This window comes from Calypte anna, chromosome 2 (genome assembly GCF_003957555.1).
Source record: "Calypte anna isolate BGI_N300 chromosome 2, bCalAnn1_v1.p, whole genome shotgun sequence".
NCBI classification, from domain to species: Eukaryota; Metazoa; Chordata; class Aves; order Apodiformes; family Trochilidae; genus Calypte; species Calypte anna.
In genome coordinates, this window is record NC_044245.1 from 149920752 (window position 1) to 149934772 (window position 14021).

The window sequence follows — 14021 nt, forward strand, 5'->3', positions numbered from 1 at the left end:
GCCCTGTGTAACCATGGGGCATTTCCCTTCCTTCTGCCCATCTCCAACCAACAGCAGCTGCAAGGGACCTAAGAACAGGGCATCTGCTTCCCTGAAATCATTTCCTGGCTTGGATTTGGGGTGGGGGCAGAGGTGAGAGAGAGATCCTACTGCCCTTTGCTGCAATGGCTTTGATATCCATCTGGGAGAGCTTTCTAGGCCATTCCCTGCTTGGACACTGCCTCTTTATGGTGATAATTTATGTGAGCACTCACCTCTGAGTGGCTGTCTCTAAAGTGTTCATCAGGGCTTCTGAAGGCTCCTAACTGAGCATGGGACTAATGTGGACAGCACAGAATGCCAGAATCATTGGGATTGGAAAGGAGCTCTGGGATCACCAAGTCCAACCCTTGATCCACTCCCCCTGTGGTTCCCAGCCCATGGCACTCAGTGCCACATCCAATCTCTTCTTCAAAACCTCCAGGGATGGCAGAGCTTAAGCCCATGGCCTCTTGTCTTGCTGAGAGTTGCCTGGGAAAAGAGCCCACCCCCCCCGGCTCCAACCTCCTTTCAGGGAGTTGGAGAGAGTGATGAGGTCTCCCCTGAGCCTCCTCTTCTCCAGCCTCAACACCCACAGCTCCCTCAGCCCTTTCTCCTGGGAAGAGAGGACAGCCAGGATAAGAAGCCATGGTCCATAAAACCCATCAACATCTGCAGGCAGCATCCCTACTGGGCAGCATCCTGCCCCTGCTCTGTGCTGGCCTCACCAGAGGTATGGCCTGGGCAGTGGATTTCACTGTCTGACCTGCACGTGGTCCTCCAGGCACCCATCAGTCTGTCCTGCTGTGCCCACAGGTTCCTAGACACCTGGTCCTATGCACAAACATACCAGAGAATCATGGAATCAAAATCATAGAATCATGGAATCATAGAATCATAAAATCAGAATCATGGGACCATAGAATCATAGAATGGTTTGGGTTGGAATGGACCTGAAAGCTCATCCAGTTCCAACCCCCCTGCATGCCCAGGGACACCTCCCACCAGCCCAGGTTGCTCCAAGCCCCATCCAGCCTGACCTGAGACACTTCCAGGGATGGGCAACCTATTCCAGGGTCTTACTACCCTCATGATTTTCTTTTTTTTAACCTGAGCATGATCTTTTCTTGTAGTTCTTGTGTGCATCTCTGTTCCTGTAGGATAAAAAATAACATTTTTTGGCATATTTTGCATTTTGTTGATTAATTTTTTAATCGTTTTGGTTCATTTTTTCCCCCTAAGAAAGTAATTTTTTTTTCTACTTCTGAACCTAAATGATTTAATACCAGTGGCAAATGCACCTGGATGAAGGGAGCAATAGTTGCTCCACCAAATTATAGGATTAAATAGTATTTTGCTGGTGAACCAGGACAGCTGAGCATCCCAGGGGAGGAGGAGATGAGGTTACAGCCCCCATCCTCTGCTGCTTCGACCCAAGTGCCATGCCTCATCTCATTAAAAAAAAAAAAAAGCCACAAAATCACAATGTGGGATGTTCCACCCAACTCCTCTTTATTAAAAAAAAAACACAAAAAACAACAAAAAACCCAACAAAATGGGGGAAAATGTGCTGGCTCAGCAGAAATGTGCCTGGCCAGAGTTTTAGCAGGAATCAGAGCTGCGTGCTGGGGAGTGAGCAAAAATGTGATGCAAAACTTATTTTAATTACTCAGGCAAGGAAATGAACTGATGGGGCTCTTTTGTGTTTGTTTTTTGTTTGTTTTCTTTTCTTGCTGGGTCAGCAGTTTGTGAATATCCTTTGGTAGCAACCACTCCTCTCTTTGGAGCTGAGTAATAATTGGGGTTTCTGGGATGCTCTGAGCTTATCCAAGGAAATCTGGTGGGGGAAATAATGAAGTTTGTGCCTGAATGAAAGGCTGAGCAGGGGGATTATGTTGTCAGCCTAAAGGTTATTGCTCAAAAAAAAATTAAAAGAAAATTATAGGCTTGAGTTACACAGCAAAACTTCCTCTGCATCTAAGTGCAAACAGAGAAAGCTCTGGGTTGTCCAGCCTGGAGAAGAGTTTGCAGTTGGTTTCCTTACAAAGAAAACAAAAAAAAAAACCCTCAATGCTTTAAAAAAATAATAAAAATAATCATTGTATTGGTCTCTTTTCTTCCAGAGTTTGCCATGAATGGCAAAAAGAAAAATGCAGGTGGTGTTTGCTCAGTGTTGTTCAGAGCTGGATAAATAAATGGGCAGAGCCAGTGGAGACCTTTTTTGGGTTTTTTTGTTCAAATATCAAGGCTGAGGGAAGTGATTGGGGAGATGAAGGTGTCACCTCTAAACCAGCTTCTTAAAAAAAAATAAAAATCAGATCTTTGGTGTTAGCTCAGCAAAGAGTTGATACCTTCAGCAAGGAGGCTGCTGGAGCCCCAGAAGCTCTGGGGGCTCCTAAAGAGATGAAATAAGGAGGAAAATCTTGTTGACCAAGGAGTAAGGAGGATATTTAGTTGGGTGTCTCTTCCAGACCACCCAACCAGGCTGAAGAAGCAGAAAAAGCATTTTGCAAGCAGCTAGAAGATACCCAGATATCTATTTCCAGATATCTTCTGGAAATGGAGCAGAGAGGGGAGCCAGGCTAGGAGGTTCCTTGAGGATATGGGAAATAGTTTCTTACCCCAGGGAGCATTCTGGGTTTCATGACCACAAAATGGTGAAATTCTCAGTCCTTGGAGAATTTAGCAAAACCTCCACCATGGATTTCCAGACTTCAGCCTGCTCAGGATATTGGATGGGAAGGGTGGCTTGGGAGATGGTCCTGGAGGATAAAAGGGTCCAGGAAGCCTGGATGCTCTTCAAGAAGGAAATCTTCCAAGTGTTGTCCCCATGGACCAGAAGATGAGATGGTTGGGAAGGTGAGCAGCTTGTCTGAAGAGGGAATTTTTGTTGGGATTTGGGTAAAAAAGGAGTTTACCTCCTTTGGAACCTCCAAGGAAGAAGGAGGATATTTAATTAGGTTTTTCTTCCAGACAACCCAACCAGGCTGAAGAAGCAGAAAAAGCATTTTTCAAGCAGCTAGAAGATACCCAGATATCTATTTCCAGATATCTTCTGGAAATGGAGCAGAGAGAGGAGCCAGGCTAGGAGGTTTCTTGAGGATATGGAAATAATTTCTTGCCTCAGGGAGCATTTTGGGCTTCATGGCCACAAAATGGTGAAATTCTCAGTCCTTGGAGAATTTAGCAAAACCTCCACCATGGATTTCCAGACTTCAGCCTGCTCAGGATATTGGATGGGAAGGGTGGCTTGGGAGATGGTCCTGGAGGATAAAGGGGTCCAGGAAGCCTGGATGCTCTTCAAGAAGGAAATCTTCCAAGTGTTGTCCCCATGGACCAGAAGATGAGATGGTTGGGAAGGTGAGCATCTTGTCTGAAGAGGGAATTTTTGTTGGGATTTGGGTAAAAAAGGAGTTTACCTCCTTTGGAACCTCCAAGGAAGAAGGAGGATATTTAATTAGGTTTGTCTTCCAGACCACCCAACCAGGCTGAAGAAGCAGAAAAAGCATTTTGCAAGCAGCTAGAAGATACCCAGATATCTATTTCCAGATATCTCCTGGAAATGGAGCAGAGAGAGGAGCCAGGCTAAGAGGTTTCTTGAGGATATGGGAAATAATTTCTTGCCCCAGGAAGCATTTTGGGCTTCATGGCCACAAAATGGTGAAATTCTCAGTCCTTGAAGAATTTAGCAAAACCTCCACCATGGATTTCCAGACTTCAGCCTGCTCAGGATATTGGATGGGAAGGGTGGCTTGGGAGTTGGTCCTGAAGGATAAAAGGGTCCAGGAAGCCTGGATGCTCTTCAAGAAGGAAATCTTCCAAGTGTTGTCCCCATGGACCAGAAGATGAGATGGTTGGGAAGGTGAGCAGCTTGTCTGAAGAGGGAATTTTTGTTGGGATTTGGGTAAAAAAGGAGTTTACCTCCTTTGGAACCTCCAAGGAAGAAGGAGGATATTTAATTAGGTTTTTCTTCCAGACCACCCAACCAGGCTGAAGAAGCAGAAAAAGCATTTTGCAAGCAGCTAGAAGATACCCAGATATCTATTTCCAGATATCTCCTGGAAATGGAGCAGAGAGGGGAGCCAGGCTAGGAGGTTCCTTGAGGATATGGGAAATAATTTCTTACCCCAGGAAGCATTTTGGGCTTCATGGCCACAAAATGGTGAAATTCTCAGTCCTTGGAGAATTTAGCAAAACCTCCACCATGGATTTCCAGACTTCAGCCTGCTCAGGATATTGGATGGGAAGGGTGGCTTGGGAGATGGTCCTGAAGGATAAAAGGGTCCAGGAAGCCTGGATGCTCTTCAAGAAGGAAATCTTCCAAGTGTTGTCCCCATGGACCAGAAGATGAGATGGTTGGGAAGGTGAGCAGCTTGTCTGAAGAGGGAATTTTTGTTGGGATGTGGGTAAAAAAGGAGTTTACCTCCTTTGGAACCTCCAAGGAAGAAGGAGGATATTTATCATAGAATCATAGAATCATAGAATCCTAGGGGTTAGAAGGGACCTCGAAAGATCATCTAGTCCAACCCCCCCTGCCAGAGCAGGGCCACCTAGAGTACATCGTGCAGGAACGTGTCCAAGCGGGTTTTGAATGTCTCCAGTGAAGGAGACTCCACGACCCCCCTGGGCAGCCTGTTCCAGGGCTCTGTCACCCTTACAGTAAAAAAATTTTTTCGAAGGTGAGCAGCTTGTCTGAAGAGGGAATTTTTGTTGGGATTTGGGTAAAAAAGGAGTTTACCTCCTTTGGAAGAAGGAGCAAGCATCTCAGGATCATAGAATCATAGAATCATAGAATTGGCTGGGTTGGAAGGGACCTCAGAAATCATTGAGTCCAACCCTTGAACCACCGTTGCAGTTGCTAGACCATGGCACTGAGTGCCACATCCAGTGCTGCCATCTTATTCATAGAAACATAGAATTGGCTGGGTTGGAAGGGACCTCAGAGATCATCAAGTCCAACCCTTGATCCACTACTGCTGCAGTTCCCAGCCCATGGCACTGAGTGCCACATCCAGTCTCTTTTTAAATATCTCCAGGGACGGAGAATCCACTACTTCCCTGGGCAGCCCATTCCAATGTCTGATCACTCTCTCCCTGAAGAAATTCTTTCTAATATCCAACCTAAACCTCCCCTGGCACAACTTGAGACCCTGCCCTCTTGTCTTGCTGAGAGTTGCCTGGGAAAAGAGCCCAACCCCCCCCTGGCTCCAACCTCCTTTCAGGGAGTTGTAGAGAGTGATGAGGTCTCCCCTGAGCCTCCTCTTCTTTAGGCTGAACACCCCCAGCTCCCTCAGCCCTTCCTCACAGGAATTCTGCTGGATCCCTTCACCAGCCTGGTTGCCCTCCTTTGGACCTGCTCCAGCACCTCAATCTCCTTCCTAAACTGAAGGGCCCAGAACTGGACACAGGACTCAAGCTGTGGCCTCCCCAGGGCTGAGTACAGGGGCAGAATCCCTTCCCTGGATGTGTTGGCCACGCTGTTCCTGATGCGGTTCAACAAGGCCAAGTGCCGGGTCCTGCACTTTGTCCACAACAACCCCATGGGGAGCTCCAGGCTGGGCACAGAGTGGCAGAAAGGGACCTGGGAGTCTGGATTGCCAGGAAGCTGAACATGAGCCAGCAGTGTGCCCAGGTGGCCAAGAAGGCCACCAGCATCCTGGCTTGTACCAGGAATGGTGTGGCCAGCAGGAGAAGGGAAGTGATGGGGTCCCTGTGCTCAGCACTGGGGAGGCTGCACCTCGAGTGCTGGGTTCAGGTCTGGACCCCTCACTCCAAGAAAAAAAACATTGAGGTGGTGGAGTGAGTTCAGAGACGGGCAACCAAGCCAAGGAGAACAAGTCCTGGATGGAGAGGGTGAGGAAAATGGGAATGTTGAGTTTGGAGAGGAGGAGGATGAGAGGAGACCTTGTTCAAAGGAGGTTGCAGGGAGGTGGGTGCTGGGCTCTTCTCTCTAATAAATAATGATAGGAGCAGAGGAAATGGCCTGAAGTTGCACCAGGGGAGGTTTAAACTAAATATCAGGAAGAATTTTTTTACTGAGAGGGTAGTGAAGCACTGGAATGGGCTGCCCAGGGAGGTGGTGGAGTCACCATCCCTGGAGGTATCTAAAAACCATGTGGATGAGGCACTTCAGGACGTGCTCTAATGGGCCTGCTGATATAGATAAATATATTTTATTTAATAGGGGACAGTTGGATGTGGTGATCTTAGAGGTCTTTTCCAACCCTACCAAGTCTGCACGGTCCCTGCCTGCCCCAGAGAGAGCTCATCAGTGCAGGTTTGCTCATGGAAATGACCCAAAATTACCTTTCTGAGGGGTCCTGTGCTCTCCATTGCCACACGTGGCACTTTTAGGGTTGAAACTGAGGTGCCAAGAAGGCTTTAAAACCTCAACCTGGTGAGGAGTCCTGGAAGAAATTGCAGATGTGTGTAAAATGCTGCAGAGCAAACCCAGGCTTGGCAGGGTGTTACCTCTTCTCTGCAGCAGAGAAGGGGGGAAAAATATAAATTCTGGTATTAATCATACAACCTGGGGTCACTGGGTTGCAAATCAGCTACTGGAAATGTAAGAAAGTAAAAATAAAATAAAATAAATATATTGTTGTTAGCTGGGAGTCAGAAAGGGCAACTCCCTTTTAATTCATATTGGAAGGAAATTGTAGGAAATGGAGTGGTTAATATGGAAAGAGGGTGATTCCTGTATGGGGAAGGTTTTGGGATCTGCTGTAATATAAATGATAATAAAAAATTGCAGCCAACTTGGGAAATCCCAAGAAAGGGGAGGGGACACTAAAGGAGCAGTAGGTTAAACAGAATAAATCCTTCTGGGGCCCTAGGTCAAGGCAAGGCATCTGGAGGGTGCTGGCTGCAGGAAAGAAATACAAACACACCCAAAAAACAAAAAAACAAACAAAAAAGCCAACAAAAAACCCCAACAAACTGACTAAAACCAACCAAAAAAAAAAAACCAAAATAAAAAACCCCACAAAACCACAAAACCCCCTCAAAACAAATCAACAGAAAACCCCAAGCAAAACCCAATGAAGAAAAAAAGAAAAAAAGAGGAAAAAAAAAAAGAAACACAAAATCCCCACAAAACAAACAGAAAAAATAAAAAAGTCAAAAAAAAAAAAGAAAAAAAAAGGAAAGGGAAAAAAAAGGAAAGGGAAAAAAAAGGAAAGGGAAAAAAAAGAAAGGGAAAAAAAAAGAAAGGGGAAAAAAAAGAAAAAAAAAGAGAAAAAAGAAAAAAAAAAGAAACAAAAAAAATACCCACAAAACAAACAGAAAAAATAAAAAAAGCCCCCAAAAAAAGAAAGAAAAAAGGAAAAAAAAAGAAAAAAGAGAGAATGAAAGCAAACAAGAAAGACAAACAAGTGGAAGGAAACGTGGTCTGCAAAACTGAGGAGCAGAGCCCATGGAAATGTTGTTTTTCCCTTGATCCTGCTGTGATTTGGGGTGAGAATCCAAAGCCCCAGAGCCCCTTCCAGCTGCTGACTGGATGCTCTCAGCTCTGGGTTATCTCCCTCCTTTCCTTTGGAGCTGATAAGAAGGATGTAATCACCCCAAGAGCTTTTCCTGCTGGGATCAGGCAGCTGAAATCAATCCCTGGAGTTTCCACCTCCTGATGTACAGAAGGGGAAAGAGGGCAGGATCCTTGCTTTATTTGCACCCCCCCAAAAAACAAGAGTTTTTCTTCCTCAAACCCAACTCTGGAACATTTTTATCTGATGTGGGGCTTCACCTGGAGTTCTTCCAGCTAAATCTGAGACTGGAGGTGGGAGCATGGATGGGCAAAGGGAAGGATGCTTTGGGAAGGGTGGAATTTTAGGGGGCAGCAGTGTAATGAGTTTTGTCTGGCAGGGTGGATACTCTGGATTCCCTGATTCTTTGTCAGGGTTTAACACTGCCCTGGCAATTAAATCAAATACCAGATGCTCCCTATTAATCCTCTTCTCCTCTCTGATAAAGGAAGGAGAGAGAATAAGGGAGAGAGACTGATGGGTTGGAAACTAAACTACACAGCTTTAATGGAACAGGAATGAGAAATAGGAAAAAAAATGACTAAATCTATACAAATCTCCAGGAAAATGGATCCCAGGTTCCTCCCTCCCTTCCCCCAATAACTCTCACATCCCCACCAAGGCTGCAGGGCAGCCCTGGGAAAGTCCAGGCTGGACTCCTGGGGTCAGCAGCAGTGGGGAGCTGGAGGCAGGAACACACAGATTCAGGCTGGCATGGATCAGGAGCACAGGCAGAGGAAGGGATGGAATCCTCCCAGGATGCTGAAGCAAAGAGGGAGAGGGGAAGAAGGGGAAGCAGGAAGGGCTTTGCCCCTGGTGATCCCTCCAATTTCTCCTGAGGATGAGGTGGATGGGATGGAATCCTCTGTTTGGTCAGTTCTGGCCATTTCTCTTGTCTGTTCCTCCCCAAAGGAGGGCTCAGGTGGGACCTCTTGACTCCTTTTCTCCTTCTAGAGGGCAAAATGTTCCTCAGAGCTGAGCGGTGGCCTTGGTTCTGCACCCCATTCTCCAGCTGGAACTCTAAACATGGAGTGGGATCAGTCCCAGCAGCAGCCACTGCCTGAGAAACTTGCTGTTCATTTCAGCAAGTGCAGCTCCTTCCAAGAGACTCAGCTGAAAGCAAAAGTCCAAAACAGAAAATCCCCTTTATCCTGGCCCAAACTAGAACACTGTTGAGGGGTTTGTCTCAGCAAGAAGGTTTGGTGACATTCCACTGCTGGAGAACTTCATCTCTCTTTATCAGCACGCTCAAGTGTTGATAAATCAAGGCAGGAAGGAAACAGGGGAGGTTTGACCCACGCTGTGTTGTCTTGCAGGGCCACCAGCAACCACAAAGTCAAAGAAACAGTTGCCCTGGAACTGAGTTATGTGAACTCCAACTTGCAGCTGCTGAAGGAGGAGCTGGAGGAGCTGAACAGCAGTGTGGATGTCTACCAGAACGAGAGGTACAGCAGGCAACTGCTTCTGCCTTGGGAAGAGCAGCTTTCTCCCTTGGGATGTGGTTTTTCTTGCCACCATCATTTCATTTTTCCTTCTTCTGGGAGGGAAGCAGCCTCTCAGCTTGTACCTATTGCTCTGCCTCCTTTCACTGCATAAAATCTCTGAATTATCCAGGTTGGAAAGGAGCTCTGAGATCATCAAATCCAGCCCTTGATCCACTCCCCCCGTGGTTCCCAGCCCATGGCACTCAGTGCCACATTCAGTCTCTTCTTAAAAACCTCCAGGGATGGAGAATCCACCCCCTCCCTGGGTAGGAAATATTTTTTTTCCTAATATCCATCCTAACCCTCCCCTGGCAGAGCTTAAGCCCATGGCCTCTTGTCTTCCAATGTCTGACTGTCCTCAGAGTGAAAACTTTTCCTCTTGTGTTCAACTGGAATCTCCCCAGGAGCAACTTGTGCCCATCACCCCTTGTCCTATCCATGGGACTCCTTGTAAATATTTCATAGAATTTCACAGAATCATTGGGGTTGGAAAGGAGCTCTGGGATCATCAAGCCAAACCCTTGATCCACTCACCCCGTGGTTCCCAGCCCATGGCACTGAGTGCCACATTCAGTCTCTTCTTAAAAACCTCCAGGGTGTCACATGAACCCTCCCTTCCTTGGCTCTGGAGGAATGGAGGGGGAGATATTTTAGGGTGGAATCACTGCTGATGGGGAAGCTCAAGGTGAAAATTTTGGCTTCAAGCTCTTCTTTTGGTTACCTCTGCCCTGTGTAACCACGGGGCATTTCCCTTCCTTCTGCCCATCTCCAACCAACAGCAGCTGCAAGGGACCAAAGGACAGGGCATCTGCTTCCCTGAAATCATTTCCTGGCTTGGAATTGGGGTGGGGGCAGAGGTGAGAAAGAGATCCTACTGCCCTTTGCTGCAATGGCTTTGATATCCATCTGGGAGAGATTTCTAGGCCATTCCCTGCTTGGACACTGCCTCTTTATGGTGATAATTTATGTGAGCACTCACCTCTGAGTGGCTGTCTCTAAAGTGTTCATCAGGGCTTCTGAAGGCTCCTAACTGAGCATGGGACTAATGTGGACAGCACAGAATCCCAGAATCACTGGGGTTGGAAAGGAGCTCTGGGATTATCAAATCCAACCCTTGATCCACTCCCCCCGTGGTTCCCAGCCCATGGCACTCAGTGCCACATCCAATCTCTTCTTCAAAACCTCCAGGGATGGAGAATCCACCCCCTCCCTGGGCAGGAAAGAATTTTTTCCTAATATCCAACCTAACCCTCCCCTGGCAGAGCTTAAGCCCATGCCCTCTTCTCTTCCTGAGAGTTGCCTGGGAAAAGAGCCCACCCCCCCTGGCTCCAACCTCCTTTCAGGGAGTTGGAGAGAGTGATGAGGTCTCCCCTGAGCCTCCTCTTCTCCAGCCTCAACACCCCCAGCTCCCTCAGCCCCTTCCTCACAGGACTTGTGCTGGATCCCTTCACAGCCTCCTTGCTCTTCTCTGGACCTGCTCCAGCACCTCAATCTCCTTCCTGAGCTGAGGGGCCAAGAACTGGACACAGGACTCAAGCTGTGGCCTCCCCAGGGCTGAGTACAGGGGCAGGATCCCTTCCCTGGACCTGCTGGCCACGCTGTTCCTGATCCAGGCCAGGATGCCATTGGCCTTCTTGGCCACCTGGGCACACTGCTGGCTCATGTTCAGCTTCCTGTCAATCCAGACTCCCAGGTCCCTTTCTGCCACTCTGTGCCCAGCCTGGAGCTCCCCATGGGGTTGTTGTGGCCAAAGTGCAGGACCCGGCACTTGGCCGTGTTGAACCTCATCCCATTGGGATCATCCCAACTCTCCAGTCTGTCCAGGTCCCTCTGCAGAGCCCTCCTGCCTTCCAGCTGATCCACACTCCCCCCCAGCTTAGTGTCATCTGTGAATTTGCTGATGATGGACTCAATCCCCTCATCTAAATCATCAATGAAGATATTGAACAGAACTGGGCCCGACACTGATCCCTGGGGGACACCACTGGTGACTGGCTGTCAACTGGATCAGCACCATTCAGCACCACCCTATGGGGAGAAGGCCAAGGAAACCCATATTTCCACCACCTTTGGGTGTCTGCTGCTCTCAGAGAGTCTCTTGCAGATTCTGAATATAATCCTGGATGTTGGTCCTTCTTCTTCTGTGCTAGAATTAGGGATTCACCCAACACAGGAGATGTTCTTCCTCCTCTAGTTTTTCCCTCTCAGCTTTTCCAACCTGCTGCTTGTTTGCCTGGGTTTCAAAAGAAAGGAACAAAACCCAAATCCCTGCCCAGGCTGAAACAAAAGCCCCTTTGTTTTGTTCTAAGCAGAAATCTTATTAGGGAATGAGCAATAATGGTTATTCTGCACTAATTATAGCTCTCTTGAAGTTGTTTATGCAATAGGAAGAGGTGAAAACGTGGGTGCAACCTCCCTGTCCTGCTCCCCAGGTTTTTGCAACTACTTTGCCTCTTTTCCTGCCTGGATTAATAAATTATTGTGCTAATAAATTTATCAGTGGTAAGGAGAAGGGATAAGGTACCAACCTGGCTTGGCAAGGGCTTGATTCTGCCTCATCCACCTCCTGTCTCCCTCTCTACCAAACTTTCTTCTCACTTGAAACAACTCCTCTGAGTTTAAAGCATCCAAGGATGCTCTAACAAGGTTCCAGTGCTGGGGTTGGGGACATCTCAGAGAATTACTGAATTCCTGGGTAATTAAAGCAGCTTCATTACTGGAGGCTGTTTTGTTGCTATTGCACTTGGTGTGGAGAGAAAAGCAGAAGTTGGAGGAATAAAGGTGATGGTTTCAAGTTATTTTCTGTGCACTTTTCCTCTTGTGCTGCTGGTCCTGACATCCCATTGGGAAGAGCATCCTTCTGGTGTGAAATTCCAGGTGGTCTCCTGGTTTTACCCTCTAACAGGAGCCCAGGGCAAAGAGCTGGATCTTTTCAATCCTTGCCTTGCAGGGTCTCTCCCAAGCTTTTAAATCAAGCCCCAAATAGGTTTTTATCTTCTTCCAGTGAGTCCATCAGTGTCCCCATGATCCCTCTGGGCCTGAAGGAAACGAAGGAGCTGGATTTGCTGGCACCACTGAAGGTGAGCATCAGGTGCACTTGGGGATGGTTCAGTTGGGTGCTGTAGAAGAGATGCTGGCAAAATTTTCCCATTTTGGAACTGCTGCAGAAAAATAGATGTGTGGGGAGAACCTTGGGATGTGGGAAGTGGAAGAGGAGGGTCTGGAGATGCTGGAGAGCAAGAGTGATGCAGGGGAGGGGATTGGTTTCCCTGGTGCAGGTTTCCTTCTGCATGATCACCCAAAGTCCCCCTTGAAATCACAGAAATCTGTTTTGAAGGGCTTGCTTTCATCTTCTTTCCCCCTCCAGGATTTCATCAGTGAACACTATGGAGAGGAAGCCATCTTGTTTGAAAAGGAAATCAAAGAGTTCATGGAGCTGAGGCAGGTGGGTGCCCCTTGAGTTGCAAACTCTTGCTTTGCCTTGTCCAGAAATTCTTGTTGGAGGTGCCAGATTTTCTTCTGGAGGTCTCTTCATCCTCTCTCCAATCTGAACCTTTATCCTTGGGTCATATGGTGCAGGATTCCCCTGGGAGAGCACCTTGGCTTTGGTTCACAGGTTAGAAAATATTGCAAACTGTTCAGTCCTTGGTTTCTTTCCATGTCCTTTAGTGCCCTGCTAACCCAGGGCTGAAGAGCAATAAAAGTTTCATGCAATCCATGACTTCTTAATGAATATTAGTTCACCCCTGGCAAGGCTAAATGAGTTCTCTCTCTCTCCATCTAACACTTGGAGAGGAGGAATTTGAAAGCAATCCAGTAAAAGTGAATTTTTTCCTCATAAGTAACTTCAAGTTTTGCCTTGCTGTGAAGCTTTGATCAAGGAGAGGAGAAAAAAAGAGGCTTTTGAAGGGTCTGAGGAGCCCTTTGCAGAGGAGCCCTGCAAAGCCAGAAGATAGAAAAAGCCCCAGGGTTCAAGCTGGGTATTAAAAGAGCTCCAACCCTCCCCCTTGTGCCAGGTCAAAAGCTCAAGATTTTTTTTAACTAAAAGCAAAAAAAGTCCTATTTCTTCCCTAGCATTTAGTTCAACAGATTTTGCATGAGTTTCTCTTAAACAAAGTAATAATCTTGGTTTAGATGAGCAGTTCCTCCTTGACCTTTCCCATGGCTGAACCTCTGCCAGAGGGTTTCCCCTTGTCCCTATTGCTCTGATCCTATTGATCATAGAATCATAGAATCATAGAATTGGCTGGGTTGGAAGGGACCTCAGAGATCATCGAGTCCAACCCTTGAACCACCGTTGCGGTTCCCAGCCCATGGCACTGAGTGCCACATCCAGGCTCTTTAGAAATATCTCCAGGGATGGAGAATCCACTACTTCCCTGGGCAGCCCATTCCAATGTCTGATCACTCTTTCCATAAAGAAATTCTTTCTAATCTCCAACCTAAACCTCCCCTGGCACAACTTGAGACCCTGCCCTCTTGTCTTGTTGAAAGTCGTCTGGGAAAAGAGCCCAACCCCCCCCCTGGCTCCAACCTCCTTTCAGGGAGTTGTAGAGAGTGATGAGGTCTCCCCTGAGCCTCCTCTTCTTTAGGCTGAACACCCCCAGCTCCCTCAGCCTCTCCTCAAAGGGTCTGTACTCGAGTCCCTTCACCAGCCTGGTTGCCTCCTTTGGACCCGCTCCAGGACCTCAATCTCCTTCCTGAACTGAGGGGCCCAGAACTGGACACAGGACTCAAGCTGTGGCCTCCCCAGGGCTGAGGACAGGGGCAGAATCCCTTCCCTGGACCTGCTGGTGACGCTGTTTCTGATCCAGGCCAGGATGCCATTGGCTTTCTTGGCTACCTGGGCACACTGCTGGCTCATGTTCAGCTTCCTGGCAATCCAGACTCCCAGGTCCCTTTCTGCCACTCTGTGCCCAGCCTGGAGCTCCCCATGGGGTTGTTGTGGCCAAAGTGCAGGACCCGGCACTTGGCCGTGTTGAACCTCATCCCGTTGGAA

General features: G+C 47.8%; 1 protein-coding gene across 5 annotated transcripts in view; it reads left to right on the forward strand.

Annotated features, from left to right (window-relative positions):
• Positions 1 to 14021, forward strand: part of RHPN1 (rhophilin Rho GTPase binding protein 1) — a 48665-nt gene that overhangs the window by 16496 nt on the left and 18148 nt on the right. For all 5 annotated transcript variants that reach the window (XM_008497473.2, XM_030445081.1, XM_030445083.1 and 2 more), the window contains exons 3-5: positions 8855 to 8983; positions 12027 to 12102; positions 12390 to 12467. In XM_008497473.2, coding sequence (XP_008495695.2) covers positions 8855 to 8983; positions 12027 to 12102; positions 12390 to 12467 — 283 coding nt within the window. The remainder of the gene's footprint in view (positions 1 to 8854; positions 8984 to 12026; positions 12103 to 12389; positions 12468 to 14021) is intronic.